The 12,146-nt window shown below is 43.3% G+C and overlaps 1 protein-coding gene across 2 annotated transcripts in view; it reads left to right on the top strand.

Annotated features, from left to right (window-relative positions):
- cfap52 (cilia and flagella associated protein 52) overlaps window positions 1–9,540 on the top strand; it is an 85,431-nt gene extending 75,891 nt beyond the window's left edge. The window contains exons 14-15 of one of the 2 annotated variants that reach the window (XM_068058693.1): window positions 763–874; window positions 8,670–9,540. In XM_068058693.1, coding sequence (XP_067914794.1) covers window positions 763–874; window positions 8,670–8,845 — 288 coding nt within the window. In that variant the 3' untranslated portion in view covers window positions 8,846–9,540. The remainder of the gene's footprint in view (window positions 1–762; window positions 875–8,669) is intronic. The other variant, XM_068058694.1, reaches the window with a different exon arrangement.
- The last annotated feature ends 2,606 nt before the right edge of the window (window positions 9,541–12,146 follow it).

The raw sequence follows: 12,146 nt of genomic DNA, 5'->3' as shown, positions 1-12,146 counted from the left end.
AAACCTACGCAGACACAGGGAGAACTTACAAACTCCACACAGGCAGTACCCAGAATTGAACCATGGTCGCTGGAGCTGTGAGGCTGCGGTGCTAACTACTGTGCCACTGTACCGCATTGTCAGCAATGAAATTATCAGGAAAGAAACTGACAAAACCTAAAAGAAAGCAGGAGTAGAATATTGTAGACATATACAAAATGGCAAATGGTATAAAAAAGAAAATTTTGAAACACTTCTAACTAAACCATGACAGTAGATCAAGGGGACAAGGTTCTAACTAAGAAAAGGCAGGAGTCTGTTACCCTTATCTTCTACTCTGTGGAAGGTGGCGGGGGGAGGGGTAACTAGTGCCTTTTAGTTCGGTCATTAGTTTAGAAGAAGAAAAAACTTGAATTTACGTAGCAGCCTTACTTTTCTACCCTATCTGAGCTTTGCCTTTGAAGTTTTATTACATTGCATCTTCCATTACAACCATTCCTGCTACACATTTTATGATGCAGCTCCTCTTCATGAGATAAGAAGAGGTGGTAACTCCACTTCATGATATTAGACAAGGACTATTATAGGGAGAACTGGCAGAAAGACGGGTTTTTAGTGAAAATAATTTGCTGTTTAGAGGAAAAATATCATTCCTATATATATGTGGGGAACTATTTCCAGTTTAAAGCAAAATTATACGGAATTAATAGCTGGTTTATGTATGTTTTAAAAAGTGTATGTGTTTCAATAATGGAAGTACTACATTGTTGCTATCTATTTCAGATTGGATACTGGGAAGTGTATGATGGGTCAGTTATCAGAGAGCTGGATGGCTCCTTATCTGGTTCTGTTAATGGAATGGACATCACAGCAAATGGTGATTTTTTTGTTACTGGTAAGACACATCTCAAACTATGGTTTAGCTCGAAATCTTCATCTATGAAATAATTTTCTATAGTTATTGTGATCATGGAATCATCCAATAAAGTGGTTTTGAAGGTTTCATAAATTTCTAGATTGCTGCCTTCCAATTACTCAGGGTTATCTACTTTTAGAATAATGTGGATGCAGTTAATTTGATTGCTAATTTTTCACTTCTGTTTCTGCTTTTTACTAGCAGCAGTCATCAATGTAGACTGTGATTGTCAGCGTAATCTATGCCATTGATATATGATGATTTTCAGACTGAAATGCTAATAATTATGAAATAAATTTTATGTGATCACATCTAAATTATTTCTCAATAAGCTAGTAGCAATAATATCAAAATTCAATCCTGCAATGCACTCATCTTTATACATCAGTAACACGGAATGTGTTTTATAATGGAAACACAAAGGAAATACAAATCTCAATAAACCCCTACATAAAATTAAAACTTCATATTGTTGGAAAAAAAACTACCGATACCCAGGATGTACTTCAAGATGTTTATCTAATCTCGGTGTTGAGGGTAAAAGTGTTTATGCTTCACTTGCATTGCGATAGTTGTCCTCTCTATTGATTTACAGTAATGCTTTGGATTTGCTTCAACGTATCTATTCTTCTCCATCTTTTGTTTATTTTACTCAAAAGCTACTTAACGTCTTTACTGATAAAAATCTTTTTCGTTCTATTGAACAAATTGCATTCTGGACTGCAATAGAGCTGTTTATTGACCTGTGTGGCATATATGTGATATCAGTCTAAAACTACTTGCTATCCCAGTAGCAACAGCAGGAACTCATTGATAAGGGAATATAAGATTCACCTAGAAACATTATATAGAGTAAATTGTGCTGTTTGGAAACCTATTAGGGAGAATTTTTGTAATATTAAAGATACTGTAGTTACACAGATTGCCAACATTTAAAGCTTTCTTAAATGAGGTTCATCCTTTCAAAGAAGCAACAATGGCGCAGTGGGGTGGCACAGTGGTTAGCACCGCAGCCTCACAGCTCCAGCAACCCGGGTTCGATTCTGGGTACTGCCTGTGTGGAGTTTGCAAGTTCTCCCTGTGTCTGCGTGGGTTTTCGCCGGGTACTCCGGTTTCCTCCCACAGCCAAAGACCTGCAGGTAGATAGGTAAATAGGCCATTATAAATTGCCCCTAGTATAGGTAGGTGGTAGGGGAATATAGGAACAGGTGGGGATGTGGTAGGAATATAGGATTAGTATAAATGCGTGGTTGATGGTTGGCACAGACTCGGTGGGCCGAAGGGCCTGTTTCAGTGCTGTATCTCTGAATATGAATATAAACCAGCTGGATTTTTATGACAATTCAACAGCTTTTGTAGTCAAAATTAGGTATATATTTTCCCCTCCTCCATTTAAAAAAATATTTTCCATTATTCCCCTGTTAAAATTCAGGAAACTAGCTTGCTTGCAAACTTCTGCCACTTTGACCAGAATTTTATGCCCCACCCAAAGAGCAGGTTGGTGACAGGGGGGGCGGGGGTGGCATAAAATGGAGTAGGAGACTCAGGGGGGCCTTCCTGACCTGCTCCCACCTCCGCCACCATTTTACACAGGGCTGCAGCAGTGAAAACCGGCCTGCCCACCCCAGACCATCAAGGCCCTTAAGTGGCCAGTTAACAGCCACTTAAGGACCTCCACCCGCCGCCACACGGATTTTACCCTTGGCTGGTTGGGCGGCCCAGGCCTGCAAAAAGCTGCCTGATAAAGGTAAGCGGCTTTCTGATGGCCTGGGGGGGGGGCCCCTCATGATCAGGCACCCTGTGCCGGATGGAGGGCCGTACCGGTGCCCTATCCACACCCAACAGCCCGCCCCCCCCCCCCCCACCGCACCCCCGCCGTCCCCTCAATTGAGCACCCTTGCCTCATCGGGGCCTGACTGATCACCCCCGGCGAGTCCCCAAAATCCTACCTTCATTCCGGGGCATCCTTCCTCTTGAGTCTTCAACTGGGTTGCTCCCGGTGGCACTGCTGGGACTAAGAGCTGCCGGCCCGCTGATTGGCTGGTGGGTCCATTAGGTGGGCCTTCCTGCCTCAGTGAGGTGAAAGTCCTACCTCAGACCAATTAAGGGCCTGGGGACCGTAAGATGCAGTCCAGATCCCCGGGCCAGGCGGAGGCGGGATCAGTCGGAGGACAGCTTCCAACCGATGAAAGTAAAATTCCAGCCTAAACGTCCTGTCTGAACTGGCATAACCATCAGCTTTTCTTTTTCTGTTTCATGCTCGTCTTCCTCTGGATAAGTATTTCTCTCTCCAATTGCTTTCATGTGACACCAGTTGAGCTTATGAACTGCTGTGTGGGGAATCACAGGTGTGCACATACGCTCCCTGATGTACTGCATTAGTACCACGATGCACTGTACCATAAGACACTTTTTGTGATCTTGCAAGGTATCAATAGTTTTATTATACAGATCTATACTCTCAATTTTGGAAATATTATAAACTCATTAAAATTAATTTTTGTTAGAATCATAGAATGGTTACGGCATAGAAGAAGGCCATTCGGCCTGATTTGTCTGTGCCAGCTCTCTGCAAGAGCACTCAGCTGGTCGTTTTCCCCAGCCCTTTCCCCATAGTCCTGCAATTTTTTTCTCTTCAGGTGTTTATCTAATTCCCTTTTGAAAGCCAGTATTGAATCTGCCTCCACCACATTCTCAGGCAATGTATTCTAGTTTCTAACCACTTGCTGCGTAAAAATGTTTTTCCTCATGTTGTTCTTAGTTCTTTTGCCATTCACTTTAAATCAGTGTGCTCTGGTTCTTGACCTGTTTGGCAAAGGGAACAGTTTCTCCCTATCTAATGTCTAGACCCCTCATGATCTTGAACACAGTTTTTCAGATTGGAGGCCGGTGACCAGTGGTGTGCCACAGGGATCGGTGCTGGGCCCTCTGTTGTTTGTCATACATTCACATCCAAATCATTAATTTATAAGGGGCATGATTAGTAAGTTTGCAGATGACACCAAAATTGGTGGTATTGTGGACAGTGAAGAAGGTTGTCTAAGGTTACAACAGGATATAGATCAACTGGGAAAGTGGGCAAGGGAGTGGCAAATGGAATTTAACGCAGACAAGTGTGAAGTGATGCATTTTGGGAAGTTAAACCAGGGTAGGATATATACAGTGAATGGCAGGGCCCTGGGGAGTGTTGTTGAGCAGAGAGACCTTGGGGTGCAAGTACATAATTCCCTGAAAGTGGCAATACGGATAGACAGGGTGGTGAAGAAGGCATATGGCATGCTTGCCGAGGCATTGAGTACAAGAGTTGGGACGTCATCTTACAGGTGTACATAACGTTGGTTAGGCCGCATTTGGAGCACTGTGTGCAGTTCTGGTCGCCGCACAACAGGAAAGATGTGATTAAGCTAGAGAGGGTGCAGAAAAGATTCACAAGGATGTTGCCTGGTTTGGAGGGCTTGAGTTATAAAGAGAGATTGGATAGGCTGGGTCTGTTTTCCCTGGAGCGAAGGAGGCTGAGAGGGGACATGATAGATGTATATAAAATTATGAGAGGCATAGATAGGGTAGATAGCCAGAGTCTGTTTCCCATGGTAGGGGTGAGTAAAACTAGAGGGCATAGATTTAAGGTGAGAGGGAGGAGTTTTAAAGGGGATCAAAGGGGTAAATTTTTCACACAAAGAATAATGGGTATCTGGAATGAGCTGCCTGAGGAGGTGGTGGAGGCAGGAACAGTAGCGACATTTAAGAGGCATCTGGACAGGTACTTGAATGAGCAAGGCATAGAGGGATATGGAATTAATTCAGGCAGGCGGGATTAGTATAGATAAGCATTATGGTCAGCATGGACGTGGTGGGCCGAAGGGCCTGTTTCTATGCTGTACGACTCTATGACTCTATGACCTCTATCAAATATCCTCTCAACCTCCTCTTCTCTAAGGAGAACAACTCCAGCTTCTCCAAACTATCCACATAACTGAAGTCCCTTATTCCTGGAACTATTCTCATAGATCTTTTTTGCACCCTCTCTAAAGCCTTCACGTCCTAACGAAAGTGTGGTGCTCAGAATTGGACATACAGCCAGATAGCATCATTCATTTTATGACTTTATATCTAAAATACTGCATAATGGACCAAATAATGTAATTGTCATGCCATATATTGGGTTAGTAAATTATTTTGCCATGGGTTCAACATTTGAATAACTTGGGAGCAAACTGAGGAAGCTTTTCTATTGATGGATTGGTGTGGAGGTGGAGGGTAGGGGGATGCTGCTGGGAGGGGGTGCGGTGGTGGGTAGACGGCTGCACCTGGGCATTTCCGCCACCTCCAGCGTGATGCCACTACCAAACGCATCTTCCCCTCCCTTCCCCTTTCAGCATTCCGAAGGGATCATTTTCTCCGCGACACCCTGGTCCACTCCTCCATTATCCCCACCACCTCGTCCCCGTCCCATGGCACCTTCCCCTGCAATTGCAGGAGGTGTAATACCTGCCCATTTACCTCCTCTCTCCACACTATCCCAGGCCCCAAACACTCCTTTCAGGTGAAGCAGCGATTTACTTGTACTTCTTTCAATGTAGTTTACTGTATTTGCTGTTCACAATGTGGTCTCCTCTACATTGGGGAGACCAAGCGCAGACTGGGTGACCGCTTTGCGGAACACCTCCACTCAGTCCGCAAGCAGGACCCTGAGCTTCCGGTTGCTTGCCATTTCAACACTCCCCCCTGCTCTCATGCTCATGTCTCTGTCCTGGGATTGCTGCAGTGTTCCAGTGAACATCAACGCAAGCTCGAGGAACAGCATCTCATCTACCAATTAGGCACACTACAGCCTGCCGGACTGAACATTGAGTTCAATAATTTCAGAGCATGACAGCCCCTCATTTTACTTTTATTTTTAGTTGTTTTTTCTTTTTTCTTTTTTTCTTTTTTACATTTTTTACAACCTTTTTTTGCATTTATTTCATTTCATCTTAGTTTATTCAGTTTGCTTACCCACTGTTTTTTTTTCATGTTTGCACTTGCTGCTGTTCAATATTCAGTCCGTTAACACCTTTTCTGTACTAATGCTTTGTCTTTCAACACACCATTAACATATTGTTTGCCTTTGCTCCATGACCTTTTGGTCAGCTATGTGGCCTTGTCCAATCTACACCTTCTCCTTTGTTATCTCTTGCCCCACCCCCACCTCACCTGCTTATAACCTGTGACATTTTTAATATTTGTCAGTTCCGAAGAAGGGTCACTGACCCGAAACGTTAACTCTGCTTCTCTTTCCACAGATACTGCCAGACCTGCTGAGTGGTTCCAGCATTTCTTGTTTTTATTTCAGATTTCCAGCATCCACAGTATTTTGCTTTTATTCTCCATAAACTACAATTTATGTGCAGTAGGTCTCTTTCTCACTCTTGTGCACTCTCTTTTTCTCTCTTTTTCTTCCCCTCCACCACCACCCCCCTCCTTTCTCTGAATTTTGCTTTAATGCATCTGCATGATTTGGTTCCTCAGTTAACAATAATCCTAGTCTCTTATTTGTTGGCAATATTGAAAATCCATACATTCAAAAATAAAGTAACAGAACGGTATCCAAAAGAAAGAAATCATTGGATATCACAATCACCTTAGTCAGTGGCAAAACAAGGGTGCTCACCTGTGACCTTGAAGACAGCTGCCCACAAAGATCTAGAGATCTCTGTGGCATGGACTTCCCCTTTCCCGATGACAGTTTAAATCTGGCGCCAAGTAGGTAAGCAGCCGGTAACATTGAAGTATTCACACACAGAAAACCACAAAGTTAAAAGCACTTAATATCCTTTACTTTTAATTTAAATTTTCAGATTGCAAAATAAATGGCAATGATTGGATTAAGATTGAATCTAAAATAAAGATAAACAAACTTGTCGAAAAGAAAAACAAATATTTTTCCAAAAAATGTGGAATTTTTATCATTGTAGGGAAATTTGACATTCCATAAATATGAAAGTAGCTTTTCAGGGCCAGTGAGGGTGTTTAGCAGTAATTATTAAGTTTGTACACCGTTAAAAACCAGATACACCTCATTCAACAAGGTGTAACTTTTTCAAAGGTGTTTACGGTGAGACTAACAGCATAAGAGTGGAAGTTATTGTCCATTTGATTGATTTCACATTGATGTTGTCGGGGAGGGGGGAGTGCAACAGCCCTCTGGAGAAGCATAGAATCACTAACAGCAACTTCTGTATTTTGTAATGGTGGTAACTCCAGAAGTTGCTGTCAGTTTCAGTGGAGTAATGACACTATCACCGTCATTACCACAGCAAATTCCAGGCCAATCTTACTGAAATCTAATCTGGTAATTTTGTATCGATATCTACAAATTTAGGACAACTTTTAACTTTTTGTTCAAATTATGTTGGCTGGAATTTAATGTTGAGTGGAAGCACCACCCACCATCTAAAAGTCAGGGGAAAGCCCTCCTCTGTCAGGCCTGGGAGCCACGCAGAGATTCTACGTGGCCCAGGCCCTTAATTGGCCTTGGGCAGGACTTCTGCCCCTATGAGGCAGGAAGTCCCGCCTCCAGGAGCTGCTGGCCAATCAGTAGGTCGTCAGCTCCTCAGTCCCAACAGCGCCACCAGGAGCAGTAGCCACTGCTGGGACTGCACGCAGCTTCAGGAGGATCGCAGACCCTCGTGCCGACAAAGGTAAGTGGGGGGGCTGGGGGGGGTCGATCAGGAGGGCAGGTGGAGGTGTACCAGCAGGGGTAACAGGAGCCACTAGGGGTGCCCACCGTGGGGCATAGGGTGCCCGATCAGGAGGACTCCCCGCCTCGGGCCCGCAAGGAGGCTGCCAGGTATTCCTGGGCGGCCTCCATTGCTGATGAAGTGCCCGTCTGCTGCTGGTAATTTACCAGCGGTGGCAGGAGTAGACCCTTAAGTGGCAATTAATTGGCCACTTAAGAGCCTCAATTGGCCTGAGGTGGGCAGGCTGTTTGTCTCCTCCCTCACTGCCTGTAAAATTGCAGACTGGCTGGAAAGGGAACGGCACACTCCTCCTGCCTCACACACAATTTTACGATCCCCTGCCCTCCCCACCCCCTCCCCGCCCCCCCCGCCCCTACCTCCAGCCTGCCCCCACAGGGGGCATACATTTCTGGCCATTGTATTAAAAAGAATTAATATGCACAAATAGGCACTTGATAGCCTTTCTTTTTTAAAGTATCCATTTGCTTGCCCTTCATTCAGTCTCTCACTGTAGAACATCATCATTGCCTGGTTGAGAGTTGACAGATGACCTGTACCCAGGCCTGTGCCTACCTGCTGTGCTACCTGCATTAATAAATACAAAAGAGCAGCCAAGATGACTCACCACTCTCTATTTTTAGCTTTCTCCTTGTTTGAAGGCAACTAATCTTTGTTTTGCAAGCTCCCTGATGGCATGGATGAAACCTAAAACTCACCATCTGGGGATTTCCAAACATAATCTTGTTACTCAGTGACACAGCAATTTGGAACTGCATCAATATGTTTCTTTCAATTTATTTTCTAATCTACTTATTGTATTAATGGCCTTCTGTGGCAAGAGTATAAAGTGTATGAAACAGACCACAGGGGCCTGCAGTAGGAAAACATAGCAGGATGAATAATGCTGCACTGTATTCCTCTAAATTGCACTACCTGCCAATGTTCTTTGAGCTTTGTAAATCATTAGCACAGTTTGTTGAATGTAATTCTTCTACATAATATTTCACATCTTATACTGATTACATTTACTTGAATCTTCATGTTTTTTAAATCAGGAGGCGAGGACAAATTGATTAAATTGTGGAGATACAATGAAGGTGAGGTTACACATATTGGAATAGGTCACAGTGGAACTATCAACCGCATTAAGATCTCTCCCTCTATGAATCACATAATCAGTGTGAGTTCAGATGGAGCCATTCTGCGATGGAAATATCCTTATACAAACTAGTTTACAGCACATTTTATTGACATAAAATAGTATTGCTTCAGAATACCATCTTTGACTTTTTTTCAAGTTTCAGGTTGTGATAAAATTTTCATGATGTCTGCTTTGGAGTTCAGGGAAATACATCTTCTATAATGTCTGTCCTGTTGGTACTTAGCTTAATACTCCCTTTCTTTAGGAATTAATAAAAATTCTGTGCCTTTATTAGTTAAAATTAAAGTTAAGTAATTTTGGGAGAAATGCTCTCCCCCAAAGGTGTAATTGTAAATGACTTGAAGGTTAAATATATTCCACACTTTATGGTTCTGTACAAATGGAATTTAAATTAATGTATCCACTTTAATAACTTTTAATTGTATGCTACTGTAAAAACTAATTTCCATGCACTGCATTATCATTTTAGTAGCATCTTCTACTGCTGTCTGTTTCAATCTGCATATGATATTGAATGATCCATGATTTTTAATTACATTGTAACTTATAGAAGAAATAAAACATAATTTGACATCATTGCACCTGGTATCTGTAAAGAATAAAGTTTTTTAAATGAATTATAAACTTGTGGAAAAGGTTTCCTCTGTGCACTATGTTCAATAAAACCTAAACCAGTTTTAAAGAATGGATTTATGATTGGCTTACACATAGTGCACAAAGGAAATGTATCTTTGCAGAGTTATTGCTTTCGTACAGACTCACTGTGGAATGGAGAAAAGATAGGTAGAAAATAATTAATAAACTCATTTTTTAATGGAGCATTAGACTGTATTGATGTGTGACCTATAGATCTCAATTGCCATTGGCTAAAATGATTTGGTTCATTATATTGCAATAATTGAGCCATCTATTCAAGTTGAAGGGTATAGGCAAATGATTCAGGATGGATAGGTTGCTCAACACCCAAAAAGCAAGATAGCAAAATGCAAGAAAGAAATACAAATGAAAATGATCAGTTTCAGGAATTACAACCCACGTATGTACTGAAATTTGAAACTTTTAGCATACTGTCACTTTGCCAATAACTGCCATGGTAAATTTTGGCATTTGTTTGATCAATAAACATATATTGAGCAACTCAGGACTCCTAAGCCAGGTCCCAACATCAATTATTGAATGTCCTCAAAATGTACCTTAACATTTACTCCCTTTACTGAACAAGTTGAATTTTACTTTTTACGTGTGTTCACAGCTGACTCAGCAGGCTGGCTTTTATGTGTTGTTGTAAGGCAGTTTTTCTGGCAGAGGGGCTGGAGAATTGGCGCAGATTTGTCCGCCACAGAACACAACGCCGTAAATGCCAGGTTTCAATATTCTTGGAGGCAGCAAAGTTCCGTGGCGGCACCCATGCCGCAAAGCAACGGGATTGTATTTTAAATATGGTTTGCATGCATTAGTATATAATTCGCTGAGATCCTATCAGGCGTTCACAACCTTCTGCATGACATGGGGCACTCACGTGCCTTCACTTTCCCGTCTTTGAAAAGCTAGTGCCACCAAGGTCTCGGTGCCTGCAAAGGTTAGATAAGTTATGTGTGGTTATCTTCATGAATTTTTTTCAGCATCGGACATTGCCACTATGTTCAATCTGCAGATGTGAGGGAAGTGGGGGACTCTGCAAGTGGATACTCTGGGGTGGGGGAAGTGTTGAACTCTGCAATCCAACATCGCGGCAGTGCAGCCGAAAACATCACAGGTGGGATCGCCACCATTTTGCGCATCCACTGCTTTGGGCAGCGGCAGGATAACAAATTCCAGCCTAGCATATGGGAGACACATCTAGGCGGGATCAGAGGTGGGGGGCGGCAGGGTGGAGGGCCCGTCGTCTCCCCATCGTCCAGCGATCTTCCCGGGAACAGGCTAGGCTGACAACCCAAAGGCCAATTGAGGCCCTTAAGTGGCCTATTAATGACCAATTAGGGGCCTCTTCCCTCTGCCGCTGGGATCTTACCAGTGGTGGGGCGGGTGGTGGCTTCTGCTACATGGGGAGGGCGCCTTGTTCTACAAGGTGCCCTCCCTTCGGGACTGGAGGCAGGATCCCTCCTCCATGGGCAATTTGTGGCCCACAGAGCCCACCAGGAACATCTTTACCCACCAAGACCCCCCTACCCCCTTCCCCCTGGACTGAACAACCAGCCCTCCTCTCCACCACCCACCCCCCCCCCCCCACCCACATCCCCCTCGCTGTGGCCTTCTGAACTGGTCCCAGCGACTCCGTCTCACCAACCTCTGTTCCGGGGTTCCACCATTGGGCCCTGGGTTCGAGGCCACTGCAGTGGCGCTGCCGATACTGCTGAGCTGCCGGACCTCTGGTTGGCCGGCAGCTCCTGGAGGCAGGATCTCTGTCCTTTTAAAGTCTTTAAAGGGACAGGGATCCCACCTCCTAAAACTTTGAATCAAAAAGGCAGGAGGACCCCCCCCCCCCAACCCCGTGTGATGGGGGATGGGGTGGCATGTAAAGGCAGAGGCAGAGTGCCCCCCACCTTTTTTGGCCCGGCGCCAGGAGCCCTGCCTCCAGCAAAAAATCCAGCCCTTAGCGTTCTAATGTGTCTTTCATAAATCTTCAGGCGGTGCATATCCTATAGGTAAGTACTGCCAGAGGTTGTGTCTTTCAATGACCCTCTATCTGGAGTTTTGCCACTATAAGAAATGTCCATAAAGAACCAGAACATTTTAGGCTTATTTGCCTTTTATTATTTTCATTAGTGAGGAGTGTAAATGATTTTAAAATACTTGTATTTACTTGATTTTGAATGTTTTAGTAGATACTGATAGAGGAATGATTAAACAAGGAAACACTCTCTTAGCTGTATTCTTTGTACATTATTGACCTTTTGAATAAGAAATTTTGATCAGCCAAAATCAAGATCAATTCACTCTTAATATGTTTGCCTATAAAGTACTTTATGTCCTTTGCATGTTCATAAAGTGTTTCAATTCCTTTACACACTTTGAGACACGTACACTTTTTAAATGTCTGGTATGGTATAACTGAGGTATGATATCCATAGCTAACTTTGAGGAGTATCCCAAAGTCTTGTAGTAATTCATAGATGAGTGTCACTACACAATAAAACAGTAGAAACGAATGTTTGTATTGTAGTTGTATTCATTGAATTCAATTTAGCTGTCCTCCAGTAGTGCAGCAAAGTAATATTTAGCAAGAACAAATATGACCATGAAAAAAAATTGTATTAAAGAAACTACCGAGTGCGAGGGATACTTACATTTTGGTGTTCAGGTGCTTATATTCAGCTGGCCTTTTTCTTTTGCAGGAGATATATCCTTGTCACGAGAAAGGTTACCACTC

Source organism: Heterodontus francisci, chromosome 26 (genome assembly GCF_036365525.1).
Source record: "Heterodontus francisci isolate sHetFra1 chromosome 26, sHetFra1.hap1, whole genome shotgun sequence".
In the NCBI taxonomy this organism is placed as follows: Eukaryota; Metazoa; Chordata; class Chondrichthyes; order Heterodontiformes; family Heterodontidae; genus Heterodontus; species Heterodontus francisci.
Note: the sequence above shows the minus strand (reverse complement) of the source record. Positions and strands in the feature narration are given on the sequence as shown.